At 45.4% G+C, this 15,819-nt stretch overlaps 1 protein-coding gene across 1 annotated transcript in view; it reads left to right on the forward strand.

Moving 5' to 3' along the window:
• PIK3CA (phosphatidylinositol-4,5-bisphosphate 3-kinase catalytic subunit alpha) overlaps positions 1-15,819 on the forward strand; it is a 174,799-nt gene that overhangs the window by 83,579 nt on the left and 75,401 nt on the right. The window contains exons 12-14 of the mRNA XM_063916302.1: positions 9,569-9,650; positions 11,229-11,393; positions 13,152-13,255. Of these exons, the coding sequence (XP_063772372.1) occupies positions 9,569-9,650; positions 11,229-11,393; positions 13,152-13,255 (351 nt within the window). The remainder of the gene's footprint in view (positions 1-9,568; positions 9,651-11,228; positions 11,394-13,151; positions 13,256-15,819) is intronic.

Below are 15,819 nucleotides of genomic sequence, written 5' to 3' on the forward strand. Positions count from 1 at the left end.
TACTGTCAGCTCTTCCGGGCACAGTTTCCTTAACTGAGGTCTGGAGGAGGGACATAGAGGGAGGAGCCAGAGCACACCAGAATCCAAATTCTTTCTTAAAGTGCCCATGTCTCCTGCGGAGCCCGTCTATTCCCCATGGTCCTTACGGAGTCCCCAGCATCCACTACGGACTACGAGAAATAGATTTACTGGTAAGTAAAATCTTATTATTTACATTTAACAATGCAGAAGCATTAGGGCGGGTGTGCCGGTGGCAGATCATTTGCTGATTATTGTTGTTTCATTTTTTTTTTTCTCAGCTTGTCTTTTATTTAAAAATTGTAACTGTTTTAATCCGGGGGTATTCTACATGCAGCCATGTAGATGCTGTGGAACTACAAATGCTAGCATCCCCTGCCACAGCTTTGCTATTGGGTCATGCTAAAACTGTGGCAGGGCATGCTGGGATGTGTAGTTCCACGTTAGCAGGAGGGCTGCACATTGAATACCCCGGTTTTAATCCCTTTGCTACTGTGCCTATTTTGCTGTTTTGGGTTTTGCACTAATGCACTTTTCTAAAATGTCAAGAAGCCGGATTCTATACATCTAAACAGACACATGCTGACGCAGCGCTGCAGTCAGCTGTAACCCACACACAAATCAGAAAATAGCTGTGAAAAGGAGTATATAAATATACCACTTTGTTCCATAAAACAATACTCATACTCATAATGTGTCTAAAATAACAAACCCAAAAAGCATAATTGGCCAGAAATACCTCGTAATAATATCCACAAATAAATTGCTAATATTAAATTGTATTGTGGTGTCTCCAGATATATGGAAATAGTGGTTACAGTAACTATCAATTACAAAAGAACAGTCTTTTATTAAAAAAAAGTTTGGAAACTTGTACATCTCGTAGCTTAGGGCTACTTAACACATAGAGTGGCTACTGCTAAATAAATTTCTTGATTATAATGATCTCTCAATACTAAATAGCAGTGCCGTAACTAGACATTTCAACGCTGTGTGCAAGAAACAGCGCCCCCCCAAAATAATATAAAACAGGGTCAGTGCGCGCTGCAGGCGTGCACCAAAAGTGTAGGGGAGTGGCTTCATGGGGAAGGGGCGTGGTCAAAAATACCAATTCAAGACAAGGCAGTGAGAGACAAGACGTGGGGGAGAGAGCTAGAGACGAGACATGGAGGAGAAAGATGCGTAGGGAAGACAGGGAGCGACAGAAGAGACTTGGGGGGTGAGCGACAGAAGAGACTTGGGGGGTGAGCGACAGAAGAGACTTGGGGAGAGCGACAGAAGAGACTTGGGGGGAGAGCGACAGAAGAGACTTGGGGGGAGAGCGACAGAAGAGACTTGGGGGGGAGAGCGACAGAAGAGACTTGGGGGGGAGAGCGACAGAAGAGACTTGGGGGGGAGAGCGACAGAAGAGACTTGGGGGGGAGAGCGACAGAAGAGACTTGGGGGGGAGAGCGACAGAAGAGACTTGGGGGGGAGAGCGACAGAAGAGACTTGGGGGAGAGAGTGAGAGAGACTAGATGCGGGGGAGAGCGAGTGATGTTGGGGGTAGAGAGTGAGGTGGGGAGAGAAAGGGACTGAGAGGGGGAGCACCACAGGAAAAAAAAACCTGCAATCTAAAATAACCCCCATTTCTGCTGTGGGGTACACTGGGCTCCACAAGGAATGGACAATGGGGTGCAGAGTAGGATCTTGATCCGAGGCACCAACAGGCTCAAAGCTTTGACGGTTCCCAGAATGCATAGCGCCGCCTCCTATATCACCCCGCCTCCCTGCACAGGATCTCCGTTTTTGTAGTTGGTGCTGCAGTAGCAGGCACTTAACAGAGGGGGCTGCTCCAGGCAGCCCTAAGAAGAGCTTTTTTTCTGAGGAAAAAAGTGAAGACTTCAAGGGCAGCAGCAGTGTTACATGTCAGTGGACATTCACTGCTGCAGCTCCAGCTCTCCCCAGCGGCGCTGTACACTCCCGAGCCCTGGTTGCCGGGTAACTTACAGCAGGAGGCTCCGGTTTTCTTCTTGTCAGGCACACACGACGGGGGCTCTCCGGGATCGCGTGGCTGTGCTTCGGGAGGTGGTAAGTGGGTCCCGCTCACGGGACCCGGTCTTTATCGCAATCCAGCGCGGTCAGTGGGAGGCAGGCCGCGCACGCTGGCGGTGGACACTGGCGATACAGGCGATCCCACTAGATCACCAGGGCATGGGACAGGTCAGGTTTTCTCTCTAAACCGTTTTATCAGAGCCCGCAGTACCCGGTGGTTTTGCCAGCAGGGGGATTGAGCTTGGACCTGAAGCCCCTCCCCCAGCCCCAGGGCGCCATTTTCTGCAAATGTTCCCGCCCTGGAGCTGCATATCTGTCTCTCCCTCAATCCCTGGCAGTGTCTGCGGCGCCATTATCCCTCAGCTCACTATTCCTGGGAATGCTTGGGCAAATCCTCCTATGTAAAGCCGCCTGTTTGTCAGTGCTGTGACTTTACAAGACACTTAAGTATTCTACCTGCCTTTTTTAGTCAGTGTTAGTTAAGAAAGAGTGCACTAAGTCAGGTTTTCCTAGTACAATTACCCTGTGATATACATCCAGTTCTTACTGTGTACTGTTATATACAGAGCCGGCCATAGGCAAACTAGGCAATTGCCTAGGGCATCTGGTATGACTAGGGGCACAAGCAGCTTCTGCTGATTAAAATGATATGCAACATGCCTATATTCTGTGTGTAGCATTTCGTATGCAGATATAGCTACAGTCGCACACAGTATATAGGCATGCCGCATATCCTTTTAGTCAGCATAAGCTGCTTATGCATCCTAGCCACATAGCAATGTAAATCAGATGCATTTTCATAAAAAATAGGCACCCGACGTTAGCAGAGCTGCCAGTTGACTCACGCCAGGAACTATATGTGTCATTATGTGTATAAGGGTATTAATAATGTGTAACATATGTGTAAGGGGCACTATGTGTGTCATTATGTTTATAAGGACATTAATAATGTGTGTCATGTGTAAGGGGCATTACTGTGTGGTATTATGTGTATAAATGCATTGCGAATGTGTGGCATTATGTGTATAAGGTGCTCTACTGTGTGGCGTAACGTATAGAAAGGGCACTACTGTGTGGCCTAATGTGAATAAAGAGCAATATGGTGTGGTGTAATGGGAATAAGGAGCAATATGGTGTGGTGTAATGAGAATAAAGAGCAATATGGTGTGGTGTAATGTGAATAAAGAGCAATTCAGTATGATGTTATGTGAATGAGGGGCACTACTGTGAGGAGTAACGTATATAAGGTAAAGTGGTACTACTGTGTGATATAATGTGAATAAGGGGCACTATCGCATGATAAATTGTGAATAAAGTTGCACTACTGTGAGGCATAATTTGAATTGGGGTACTATTGTGTGGCCATGCCCCTTGCCAGCAAAAATACATACATTTTTGGGCTGTGCACAGAATGTGCACACTGTTCTTATTTAAATTACAGGGGGTAGGAAAAAAAAAAGGACTGCTATGGGTGGGGGGGGATGGTGCTGGGAAAGGGGTGCAGGGTCAGAGGTGGAACGAACGGTGGTGCTAGGGGGCACCAGACAAAATCTTGCCTAGGGCATCATATTGGTTAGGGCCGGCTCTGGTTATATCTATTGTTATATAGCTGTGTACGCTAGTCCAGTGCAGTATTATTGTTAGTAATAACCTCTGCATCGTACAGACTGTGACTATTTGTGTGTGCATTTGATAGCTGAGTGGTGTCCATTTCGTATCTTTCACTCAACCTGCTCTCCCTATATTCTATAACCTGAGGGGGCTTGGTGCGTCAGGTTTTATCTAATATAGGATTTTCACAAAGATATACTGTATTACGTATTTTTCTCTGTGATTTAGTCACCATATCTCTCCTTTATCTCTGCTGGTGTTGACTACACTGCGCAGGGGTTTGGGCTAGAGGTATTGTGCTGCAGACAAATTGTACTGTGTTAGCTGACACTGCAAGTTATATCATGTCTGCTTCTGAGGGTAACGGTTCTGGGACTGAACACACTGCTGGTGTTGCTGAAGCCGCAGATACCTATGAGGAGAATATAGCAGCTTTGGGCTCTGGTTCTGAGGGCTCCTTGCCCCCCAGTGGGACGGTGGCAACGGGGGAAAATAATGACCCGCCGTGGGCCGCTTTTTCCACGCTTCTGCATACGCTAGTTCATAAACTAACACCCCCTATGGGACCCCCAATGCCGGTGCAACCGTTTGTGGTCCCTGCAGCTAACCCGCCATGGGCGGACGATTTATCTGCTCAAATAAAGAAGTTGAACCAGTTCCTGACTACTAAAAATTCTGACCGTTGCTCGCCTACGTCTAAGGGGTCCTCTAAGCGAGCGCTTGTCTCCTCACAATCCACTGCTGTCACTGACACCCCGTCGGATGAAGACGGCACTTACACTGACCCCACAGGTTCTGACTCTGATACGGCTGATGGGGAGGGTGGTTCACATGTGGATGTTCCTGATCTTTTGGAGGCTATTAAGTTAATTTTACAGATTACGGATGATCCCGAGCCATCCGTTCCTCCTAAGAAACCAGGTAGGTTCAAGCATCAGAAGGTGATTAAACTAAACAAGTTTTACCTCACTCTGACCACCTAATTGATATACGTCAGGAACCCTGGGAAAACCCGGGTACGAAGTTTGTGCCTCAAAAGAAGATGCTGGCTCGCTATCCCCTCGCGCCGGAGCTGACTAAGAATTGGGAAACGCCTACTCCAGTGGACTCGCATGTGGCTAGGATGGTGGTTTCCTCAGCTCTACCGGTCACCACCGTCACGTCTCTAAAAGAGCCTACGGATAAACGTCTGGAGGGTTGTCTGAAAGCGATTTACACCCTCACGGGTGCTGCACAAAGGCCCACTATTGCAGCTACTTGGGCTGCAGAGGCCATTGAAGCATGGGCCTTGGAGTTAGATGCTGAAATCTCCTCTGACCATGCTAGACAATGCTTGTCTTATATTGTCACAGCTTCTCGTTATATTAAAGAGGCGGCTTCTGATGCCGGTATCCTGGCAGCCAAGGCCTCTACTACGTCAGTCCTGGCTCGCCGGATATTGTGGCTGAGATCCGGACTCTAGAATAACCCTGGAGGTACTCCCTTTTAAGGGAGATATTCTGTTTGGGAGGATTTCACTAAGATTGTGGCTGACTTGGCTACTGCCAAAACTGCCTGTCTGCCAAGTACTACTCCTTCTGTGTCGAAGGCTAAAGGTACTTCCTTTCGCCCCTTTCGTCCTTCAGGTAAAGCAAAAGGTCAGGCATACAACAAGCAGGCACGCACCTCCAAACCTGGTAAGCCTAAGCCCAAAAGAGCCTGGGTGGCCCGTCAGCCAGCTTCCAAGACAGATAAGCCTGCCGCATGACGGGGCGGGGATCCCAGGGTGGGGGGCCGGCTTCTAGGGTATACCCAGGAATGGTTGAAGACCACTTCAGATGCCTGGGTATGGGAAGTCGTCACTCGAGGTTACGCCATAGCCTTCAAAAACTTACCCCCTCATCGATTTTGCGAGACAGATGTCCCGTTGGACAAGACAAAGGCAAACACTCTACATTCGGTGGTACAGACCCTCCTGGATACAGGAGTCGTAGTACAGGTGCCTCTTGCGCAGAGGGGCCGGGGGTACTATTCTCCGCTGTTTCTAGTCCTGAAACCGAATGGGTCCTCCTGGCCCATTCTCAACCTCAAGGCATTGAACAGGTTTGTGAAGGTTTCCAAGTTCCGGATGGAAACCCTTCGCTCTATAGTTCTGGCCTTGGAACCTGGGGACTTCATGGTCTCCCTGGATATACAGGATGCTTACCTGCATATTCCTATAGCAGTGTCTCATCAGCAATACCTGAGATTTTCGATTGGCAACTGCCATTACCAGTTTCAGCGTTACCTTTTGGTTTAACAACGGCTCCGCGAGTCTTTACAAAAGTCATGACGGTGGTACTCTGCCGTCAAGGGGTCAGGATACTGCCGTATTTGGACGACTTGTTACTCCTGGCAAATTCCCCAGAACTTCTCCTGCGTCATCTAGATGTGATGGTCCGGTTTCTGCAAGCCCACGGGTGGCTCATCAACTGGAAGAAGTCATCCCTGATCCCTGCTCAGAGCATGGTGCATCTGGGAGCACTATTGGACACTCACAACCAGCGGTTGTTCCTGTCTCAGGAGAAAGTCCTGAAACTTCAGGACAGGATTCGTTGCTTCCTATCTCGTCCGCAAGTGTCGATACATTCGGCGATGCAAGTGCTGGGCCTCATGGTGTCAGCATTCGACATGGTGGAGTACGCTCAATTTCACTCCCGCCCTCTCCAGAGGCTGATTCTAGCCAAATGGGACGGCCTGCCTCTCCGGATCAGGTCTCAAATGATCTCATTGACTCCGGAGGTCCGTCTGGTGGCTCCGGGACCAACAACTGTGCAGGGCCATCCGTTCTGGATATCCGACTGGGTCCTGTTGACGACAGATGCCAGTCTAAGAGGTTGGGGCGCGGTGCTGGAGCAACACTCCTTTCAGGGGCGGTGGACCAAGGAGGAGTCCCTCCTCTCGATCAATATTCTGGAGTTGCGGGCGGTCTTCAATGCCTTGAACCTGCCCCAGCATTTAATTCAGAACCGTCCTGTTCAAGTACAGTCGGACAACGCCACCACAGTGGCTTACATAAATCATCAAGGCGGCACTCGAAGCCGCCTAGCAATGAAGGAAGTCTCACGGATTCTACAGTGGGCAGAACACCATCTACCGGCCATATCGGCAATATTCATTCCGGGAGTCCTGAATTGGGAAGCGGACTTTCTCAGTAGTCAGGACGTGCATGCCGGCGAGTGGGGCCTCGATCCAGAAGTGTTTCAACTCCTAGTGGAAAAGTGGGGCCTTCCAGACGTATATCTGATGGCGTCTTGACACAATCACAAGGTTCCGGTCTGCGGAGCAAGGACAAGGGATCCTCAAGCAGCATTCGTGGATGCGCTGGCGGTACCGTGGTGGTTTCGGCTGCAATACGTGTTCCCTCCGGTGTCACTCCTGCCCAGGGTAATTCGGAAGTTCAAGCAAGAAAAAGGAATTCTGCTTCTCATAGCCCCAGCGTGGCCCAGACAGCACTGGTTCTCAGACCTGCAAGGCCTATCGTCAGAGCGTCCAATTCTACTTCCACAACGCCCAGACCTCCTCGTTCAGGGCCCCTGTGTTTACCAGGACCTAGCCCGGCTGTCTTTGACGGCGTGGCTCTTGATGCTTCCGTCTTAAGGGCTGAAGGGTTTTCTGAGGCGGTCATTCAAATTGCGGGCCCGGAAACCGGCTTCGGCTCGGTTTTACTATAGGGTCTGGCATTCTTACTTTGTTTGGTGTGCATCTAACGATTATGACGCTTCCAAGTTTAGTATAGCCAAGTTGTTGGCTTTTCTTCAGCAGGGCCTGGACTTAGGCCTGCGTCTGGCCTCCCTCAAGGTTCAAATATATGCCTTGTCGGTGTGGTTTCAGAGAAAAATTGCGATACCTTTACTCAGGGCGTGTTGCGTATCCAACCTCCCTATGTCCCGCCTGTGGCTCCTTGGGACTTGTTGGTGGTTTTGGAGGCGTTACAAGAGTCTCCGTTTGAACCTCTTGGTTCAGCTGACCTTAAGTGGCTTTCCCTTAAGGTGGTGTTTCTGCTGGCTATTGCTTCAGCTAGAAGAGTGTCTGATTTGGGTGCCTTGTCCTGTAGTTCCCCATATCTGATATTTCACCGTGACCGGGCGCTTCTTAGGACTCGTCCCGGCTATCTACCTAAGGTGGTTTCTTCGTTCCACCTTAATCAGGAGATTGTAGTTCCGGCACTTGTTTCTCCTGATCTGTCTCCCAAAGAGCGGTCTTTGGATGTGGTACGGGCTCTTCGTATCTATGTGAAGAGAACTGCTCCTATTAGGAAATCTGATTCTCTTTTTGTTGTGTTTAAGTTTCTCAAACGGGGCTGGCCTGCTCACAAGCAAACTCTGGCCAGATGGATTAGAATGGTGATTGCACATGCTTATGTGAAGGCTGGTCTCTCTGCTCCTGATCACATTAAGGCCCATTCTACTCGGTCTGTTGGACCTTCTTGGGCGACCCAACGTGGTGCGACCCTTGAACAATTGTGCAAGGCGGCTACGTGGTCCTCTGTGAACACGTTCATAAGGTTCTATGCCTTCGATACCGCCGCTTCCCAGGATGCTTCCTTTGGACGCCGGGTTCTTGTGCCCACTACAGTGCATCCACTCCCATAAGGAACTGCTTTAGGACATCCCCATTGTCCATTCCTTGTGGAGCCCAGTGTACACCGCAGCAGAAAACGAGTTTTATGGTAAGAACTTACCTTTGTTAAAACTCTTTCTGCAAGGTACACTGGGCTCCACAAGGCGCCCACCCTGACGCACTTAGCTTCTTTGGCCGCTGACACGTCTCCTGTCGTGAGAATGCGGTGTTGTGGCTACTAACCGTTGTCGTCTTTTCCTGCTACTGCATTGGACTGGTTAAATAAAAACTGAGATCTTGTGCAGGGAGACGGGGTGATATAGGAGGCGGCGCTATGCATTCTGGGAACAGTCAAAGCTTTGAGCCTGTTGGTGCCTCGGATCAAGATCCTACTCTACACCCCATTGTCCATTCCTTGTGGAGCCCAGTGTACCTCGCGGAAAGAGTTTTAACAAAGGTAAGTTCTTACCATAAAACTCGTTTTCAGTGTGTAACCAACCTGCAGCTTGGTGCTCTCACAGGCTCACAGCTTGTGTGGCCTGTGTGGCGGAGGCGGAGCGGGTCCCACAGCCGGCTTCCACCGCATTTGAGGTGCGATCCACCAGTGAAGCTGCTGTGTGGCCACGGGCCAGCAGGGGCGGGAGCAGTCTTTTTGGTCCCGGAATTGACGTCAGACACCCGCCCTGCAAACGCTTGGACACGCCTGCATTTTTCCAAACACTTCCTTAAAACGGTCAGTTACCACCCACAAATGCCCTCTTCCTGTCAATCTCCTTGCGATCGGCTGTGCGAATGGATTCTTCGTTAAATCCATCGCCCAGCAGCGATCCACTTTGTATCCGTACGACGCGCCTGTGCATTGCAGTGCATGCGCAGTAGTAACCTGCTCGCTGCACTGCGAAAAACGGCAGCGAGCGATCAACTTGGAATGACACCCCCCCCCCCCCCCCCCCCCCATGTGCTGTAGAGTGTCTCAGTTAGTAGAAATAGCTCCGAAAGATCCCTTCTACACGTTTTCATATTAAAATCAGTAGTTGAAGTAGAGGCATTTTCTGAATTGCTTTCAGTTTAATTTAATATTAGAAACGTATTTGTGCAAATACGTTTCTGGGCAATTATGCTTTTTGGGTTTGTTATTTTAGACCTATTGTGAGTATGTCTTGTTCTATATTGTTAAGGGAACAGGATCTATTATCCAGAAGGCTTGGCACTTTTCCATATAAGGGCTTTGATCATGTCTGGATTTATGACATCGTTGTCATAGGCAATGGCAGCTTTTCACCTGGTCATATGTTAGTGATTTCCAGTATATTTTACATTGCAGGCATTATTGTCGGAATACGCCAGAAATTCTTCCTAAGCTGCTCTTAGCTGTGAAATGGAATTGCAGGGATGATGTTGCACAGGTAGTGTATGATATTGTTTTCTACCAGAGAATAATACGAAGAAGCAGTCAGCAATCATATCTCATGCCTGCCATACCTATTACTTGGTTTAGAGAGCTTGCAGCTAGACACATCTAAATGAATTATTAAATGTGTTCTCATGAGTCAGCTAATGAAACACTTGAAATTCATTCTGACAGGTTTGGAGTGATTTTTTTTTACCATAACATAAAAGATTATTTATCTGAAAATACAATTATGAGCCTCTGGTCATTAAATGGTTGTGCCCTGATGTATAGAAACTAAATCCTCATAAACTGTGATTCAAAAGCACAGTTCTTAAAGGGTTTGTGCATTTTCAGATGACTTGTACATACCTGTAACTATAAGTAAATGCTTTGCTTTATGCAGTTATCAGGCTTGTAATGTGGAGCACTGTGATGGGGCGCACCTACAGTCCTGTATGCTGTACCCTGTGCAGGTTTTACATTTCTATCCAAACAGCTCTGTTTCATACTTCTGGGTAAATAAAATCATTTCATCTGGCGATCTAAAGACATTGCTGAAAACCATCTGAAGGATCTTAGAAATGGGGAAAAAACTTTTTATCGGGCTTTGAAATGAATACAAGTTCCTGTACTTATATTCTATATAAGCATAAAGCACCAGGTCACTGTGGTTACTAAGTATTGGGTACCTAACTCCTGGGGAACCTGCCCTGTGTGAACCAGCACATTTGATAAGTTCCCAGATTCATGTGTTTTCACGATAGCGGGCAAGAAAAATATGGCACTTATCGTGGATTTTGTTTTTCCTGCCTCCGGCCAGGAATTGAATTACCACCCAGGGATCAGTTAGCCACGGTAATTTTCCACAGCTAATTGAATTCCCCCTATAGTGTAGGCGGCTGCAGGGAGCTCTGTAATGAGCATTCTGTCTGACTGACCCCCAGAAAGCCCTGTGCATGGCCCAGCATTGTTTACAACCAAATTGTTCATAGCTCAGAGGGGACCTGATCACAGATTAGTTACTGTGTGATTAAGCCTGCTCAGTGGTGCATGCTACGGGAAGCGATATACAGCATCATTTGTTACCTACTAGGAATTATGGTGGGTGAGAAGTTAAAAATAAAGGGAAGACTAGATGGGCCAAGTGGTTCTTATCTGCTATCAAATCTTAGGTTTCTTTAGCTTTTATGATGGAGGGATGGCTGGTTATTGATGGAGTGTTAATATTGATGCTGAATAGCAAGGTCAGTTATGAATATACCAGGTTTTTTTTTTTTCTGTATACAGTTCACCCCTCATATAGACATTACATACCATTATCTCCACTACACTATTACTAATCCTAGTGGTGACTGCACGACACATACTCTTATCATTAACATCACTATGCTGAGACAAAAAAAATCTGCATTATTTGCCTAGTGAGCTGTTTGTTAGCAGGCCCCATATAATAAGTCTTCACATTTTTCATGGTTCCTATTTGGTTGTTCGCAACTAGACTGTAAAAAAGAAAAAACTGTTAAGCCCTAGGCTAAGTAAATGTTAGGTTTCATAAAGTGTGTTTAATATTCTTATTGTTCCTGATTTATAGATGTATTGTCTGCTTAAAGACTGGCCCGCAATCCGACCTGAGCAAGCAATGGAACTGCTAGATTTTAATTACCCAGACCGAGTAGTACGCTCGTTTGCTGTTACATGCCTGGAGAAGTTTTTGACAGATGACAAGCTGTCACAGTATTTAATCCAACTAGTACAGGTACTTTCCTGGAGCTGTTATGTGGCCATGTGTACTGTCTTGTATGTGAAAAGAAATCTTAAAGTGTTTGTCATGCAGATGCATATTTTTACAAGTTAAAATGTTTCTTTGTTTTGTCATGATGTTACTGTATAGCAAAATATAAATGAAAAAATTACGTTTCAGAATGTATTTACTACAAAGCACAATGCTTACCTGTTGATGTTATATGACCACATCACTCTGATGGTCCGTTCACTGTTGTAATGGAGTGACGCTAATGTTTCATAAAGTGTCAATGACATAAAGCAAACAACTGACCTATATAAAATGTTTTGTTAGCTGCACTACCATTTAGTAAAAGCTTTGACTATAGTGACCAACGCTGCAGTCGTTATATTGCGGCTTACAGTATGTTTGTCATCCTCCCGCCCAGCCCTCCACCCCTTTCCCCTCCTTTTTCTACACTGTTATGTTTTTAAGTTGGTTAGCTTAATTGTTGTGCAGAGCCCTGGGTACAAAGTTGATGGTCACTTCAATGAAATATTTGACTTAAGTGGTAGCGCAGCTTTGGGTGCCCTGGGGGTTGTGATACAGAAGATAGACATTAAAAAGAGAGACAGTCATTAGGTCGACAGGGTCAAAAGGTCGACCTGGTCAAAATGTTGACACACACAAATTTTGGCTGTTTTGTGTTTTTAACCTTTTTTTAATCCGTATCTGTTTAAATGCGTCCCCTCCCTGGCTCACTTTGCTTGCCGCAAGGTTGCTAATGGTGATGGCTTGTGACATGGATAGTCAATTTGATGAAATGCGTCCCCTTGCTTTTGCTCGGCCCGCTTCGGGGCTCGGTGGCTCGCTCCGCTTTGCTCGCCACAAGATTACTAAAGGTAATAGTTTCTGACATGGATATTAAATACAGTAAAAATGTAAAAGACCCTAAAAAAAAAGTGTGACCTTTTGACGCTGTCGACCTAATGCATGTCGGCCATTAGTAGTCGACCTATTGACTGTAGACCTTTTTAGTGTAGATATATAAACCGGATCCCACCCTGGGTGGGTAGGCCAGGATGAATTCAAATTATTTATGGTCAATGTAATAGGCAAAACCAGTGCTGGTGGCTGCCAATCGTAAAATATGTGGACAAACAGAAGCAAATCTTCACATAACTGAACCGAAGAATGACATATAAACAGTTTACTTAAATATTTCTTTCTAAGTTTCTCAATAAGAAACTTTCGGCCTAGAGGTGCCATGAAAAAAATAGATACTCCAGGGCGCCGTGATTCAAAAATTTTTGGGAACCCCTTGTCTTAGCTGTTTACACTCTATTCAAGGTGGCATATGGTCCAGTACAGTGGAAATATTTTGCAGTTACTGGTACTTTTTGGGCTGACAGTACCAACACAAGCATCCAAGTGCCACCTAATTGGAAATTTGCCACTGTTAATACATACTCGTATGTATAATTAATTGGGACAAAAACCTTGTAGAATGAATCTCTTTACTGCTACGTCTGCATTCCTATAGATTTATATTTGTGTACAAGGGTGTCGGTTGTGTATCAATTTTTTTGGGCTGACAGTACCAACACAAGCATCCAAGTGCCACCTAATTGGAAATTTGCCACTGTTAATACATACTCGTATGTATAAATTGGGACAAAAACCTTGTAGAATGAATCTCTTTACTGCTACGTCTGCATTCCTATAGATTTATATTTGTGTACAAGGGTGTCGGTTGTGTATCAATTTTTGTTTGTTGTCTGTTTTGAACAGGTTCTAAAGTATGAGCAATACTTGGACAATTTACTAGTGAGGTTTCTACTGAAGAAGGCACTAACGAATCAAAGAATTGGGCACTTCTTCTTCTGGCACTTGAAGTAGGTCCACAAATACAAACTGTAGTATATTTCTCCATTCTATTTACACAAGGGTTTGTTTATCAGTACATCAATGCACAAACCTATTTATTTGAAATCGTGAAGTAATGCATGCATAGTTTAAAAAAAAATGAATTGAATGTTCCTAGGGTTTAATAAGGAAGGTGAGAGTAAATTATTGATTGGTGTGTATAGCTAGTGCAGAGGTTCCCAAACTGTGCCGTGGCTCCCTGGGGTGCCTCGGGACACTTGCAGGGGTGCCCTGGGTTGGTGGTCCAGGACCAATTCAAATTATTCATGGTCAACATAATAGGCAAAATCAATGCTGGTGGCTGCCAGTCATACAATATGTGGCCAAACAGAAGCAAATCTTGTCCCTCACCACACAACTGACCCTAAGTATGACATATAAACGCAATCTACTTAATGTAATATTTCTTTCTAAATTTCTCAATTAGAAATTTTTGGGCTAGGGGTGCCATGAAAAAAAAATCTGATAGTCTAGGGAGCCGTGATTCAAAAAAGTTTGGAAACCACTGAGCTAGTGTGTGCTGTTGTGTTTTTTTTAATGGTCGCTAGTGATTATGATAGATAGTGTGGCCAAAAATGTTGGTGCCATTGCAGATTTTCTAAAAATAATTTTATATACCCATATGTATTCCTTGGTTTGCAATGGAATAAATTGCAAAAAGCATAAGCATTTACTAAGTTTTAGCGTGTCATGCATAAATACTGAAATGGCACCGCTTCATCTAAGCTGAATGTTATATACAATACTATTTATATGGAAACGTAGGTTCAGGAAATTTGGGTCTGGTGGTGGTGCTATTAAAAAAAGTTATAGAGCGTTTTTAGAAAGGAACACACTCAAAATGGACTTTAAAATAAAACAATAGTTTTTAGAAAAGAAGGCGCTTAAAATCAACTTTAAAATAAAAAAAAAACTTATCTTATGGAAAATACATTTTGGTCCGAGACATGTTCAGGAACCCAGTTCCTGATTGTCATATGAGAGGTTCAGGAACGGAGTTTCTGCTGCTTCCTGCTGAAAAATAGCACTGGTTATGTATGAAGGTGATAGTCTGGTCACTTAGCAAGAATGTTTCATTAGGATGTTTGTATAGTTGGCTCACTGGGTGGCCTCGCCACAGCTTGAGGGCTGATGTGAAGGAGCCACGCCAAAGTTGTCAGCAGATTACATTTTCATAAGTTTGAAGTTCCAAATGGGACACCAAGTCCAGTATGTCCTATATTTTCAAAAGAAATGGAAATGGGTCTGGGACTCCAGGTCGACACCAAAAAGGTCGACATGGACAAAAGGTCGACATGAACAAGGTCAACATGGAAAAAGGTCAACATAAGTTTTTTATTGGGGGGTTTTGTGACGTTTTCTCCGTACAGTGACCGGGAACCCCAATTAGTGCACCGCGTCCCCTCGCTTCGCTCGCCATGCTTCGGGCAAGGTGTCTCGCTTCGCTCGGAACAGATTACCGTTCCAATCGTAGTCCACATGGATCGTTAAGTATGAAAAGGTTTTTTTTTAAAAAAAAAAGAAAAAAAAATTGTGAAACTCGTGTCGACCTTTGTCCATGTCGACATAAGTTGTGTCGGCCTAAGGTGTGTCGACCTTTTTGTTGTCGACCTGGAGTCCGGATACCATGGAAATACATATAGTGTTCATTCTAGGATTTTTTAAGGGCAGGGTGCTGATCATTGAGGAGGGCACATTTTTGATGGGGCTCTGTGCACAAAGCATAGCGCATATGTTTATAGTTTTTATACATATATTTTCCCTTTTAATGTATCATTTACCCCTACATACATATAGGACACCCATGTAACACCCAACATCTGTACTGAGAAAAATACTGTATTTGTCCAGTCTTCTTGAAAGAACGGCTACAGTATATACATAAGTAGATAATAATAAATATTTCCTCCACTGCTGAAGTAGTTATAATCCCTATGTGTTATAAAACAGAAAAGTTAAGCAGAGGGTTAAAATATACAGTGTAGGTACAAAATAAGTCTGTTCTTCTACTAAGGAAATAGTGTAAGCCAGTGGTTACCAAACTTTTTTGAATCATGGCGCCCTAGACCATCAAAAACGTATCAAGGCACCCCTAGGCCAAATATTTCTTATTGAGGAATTCAAAAACAAATATTAAATTAAATAAATTGTGTTTATATGTCATCCTTAGGGTCAGTTATGTGCTAAGGGACAGGATTTTCTTCTATTATCTTCTACATATATCTTGATTGTTTGCCACTAGCACTGGTTTTGCCTGTTTTATTGACCATAAATAATTTGATTTGGCCCTGGACCACCAACCCAAGGCACCCCTGCAAGTACTTCAAGGCACCCCAGGGTGCCTAGGCACACAGTTTGGGAACCACTGGTGTAAGCAGTACATGCTCAGTGCTTACCCTGTTCTTTCTATATCAGAGTGCTGTGTTATGCAGGCAGCCACAGCAGTGATGCCATTTACAGTGCCTCCTCTGCAATCCAGTTCATTAAGGATAGAATTGTTTCCAATTTCAGAGGTAGGCAAGGAGTAGACAAC

This window comes from Pseudophryne corroboree, chromosome 4 (assembly GCF_028390025.1).
Source record: "Pseudophryne corroboree isolate aPseCor3 chromosome 4, aPseCor3.hap2, whole genome shotgun sequence".
In the NCBI taxonomy this organism is placed as follows: Eukaryota; Metazoa; Chordata; class Amphibia; order Anura; family Myobatrachidae; genus Pseudophryne; species Pseudophryne corroboree.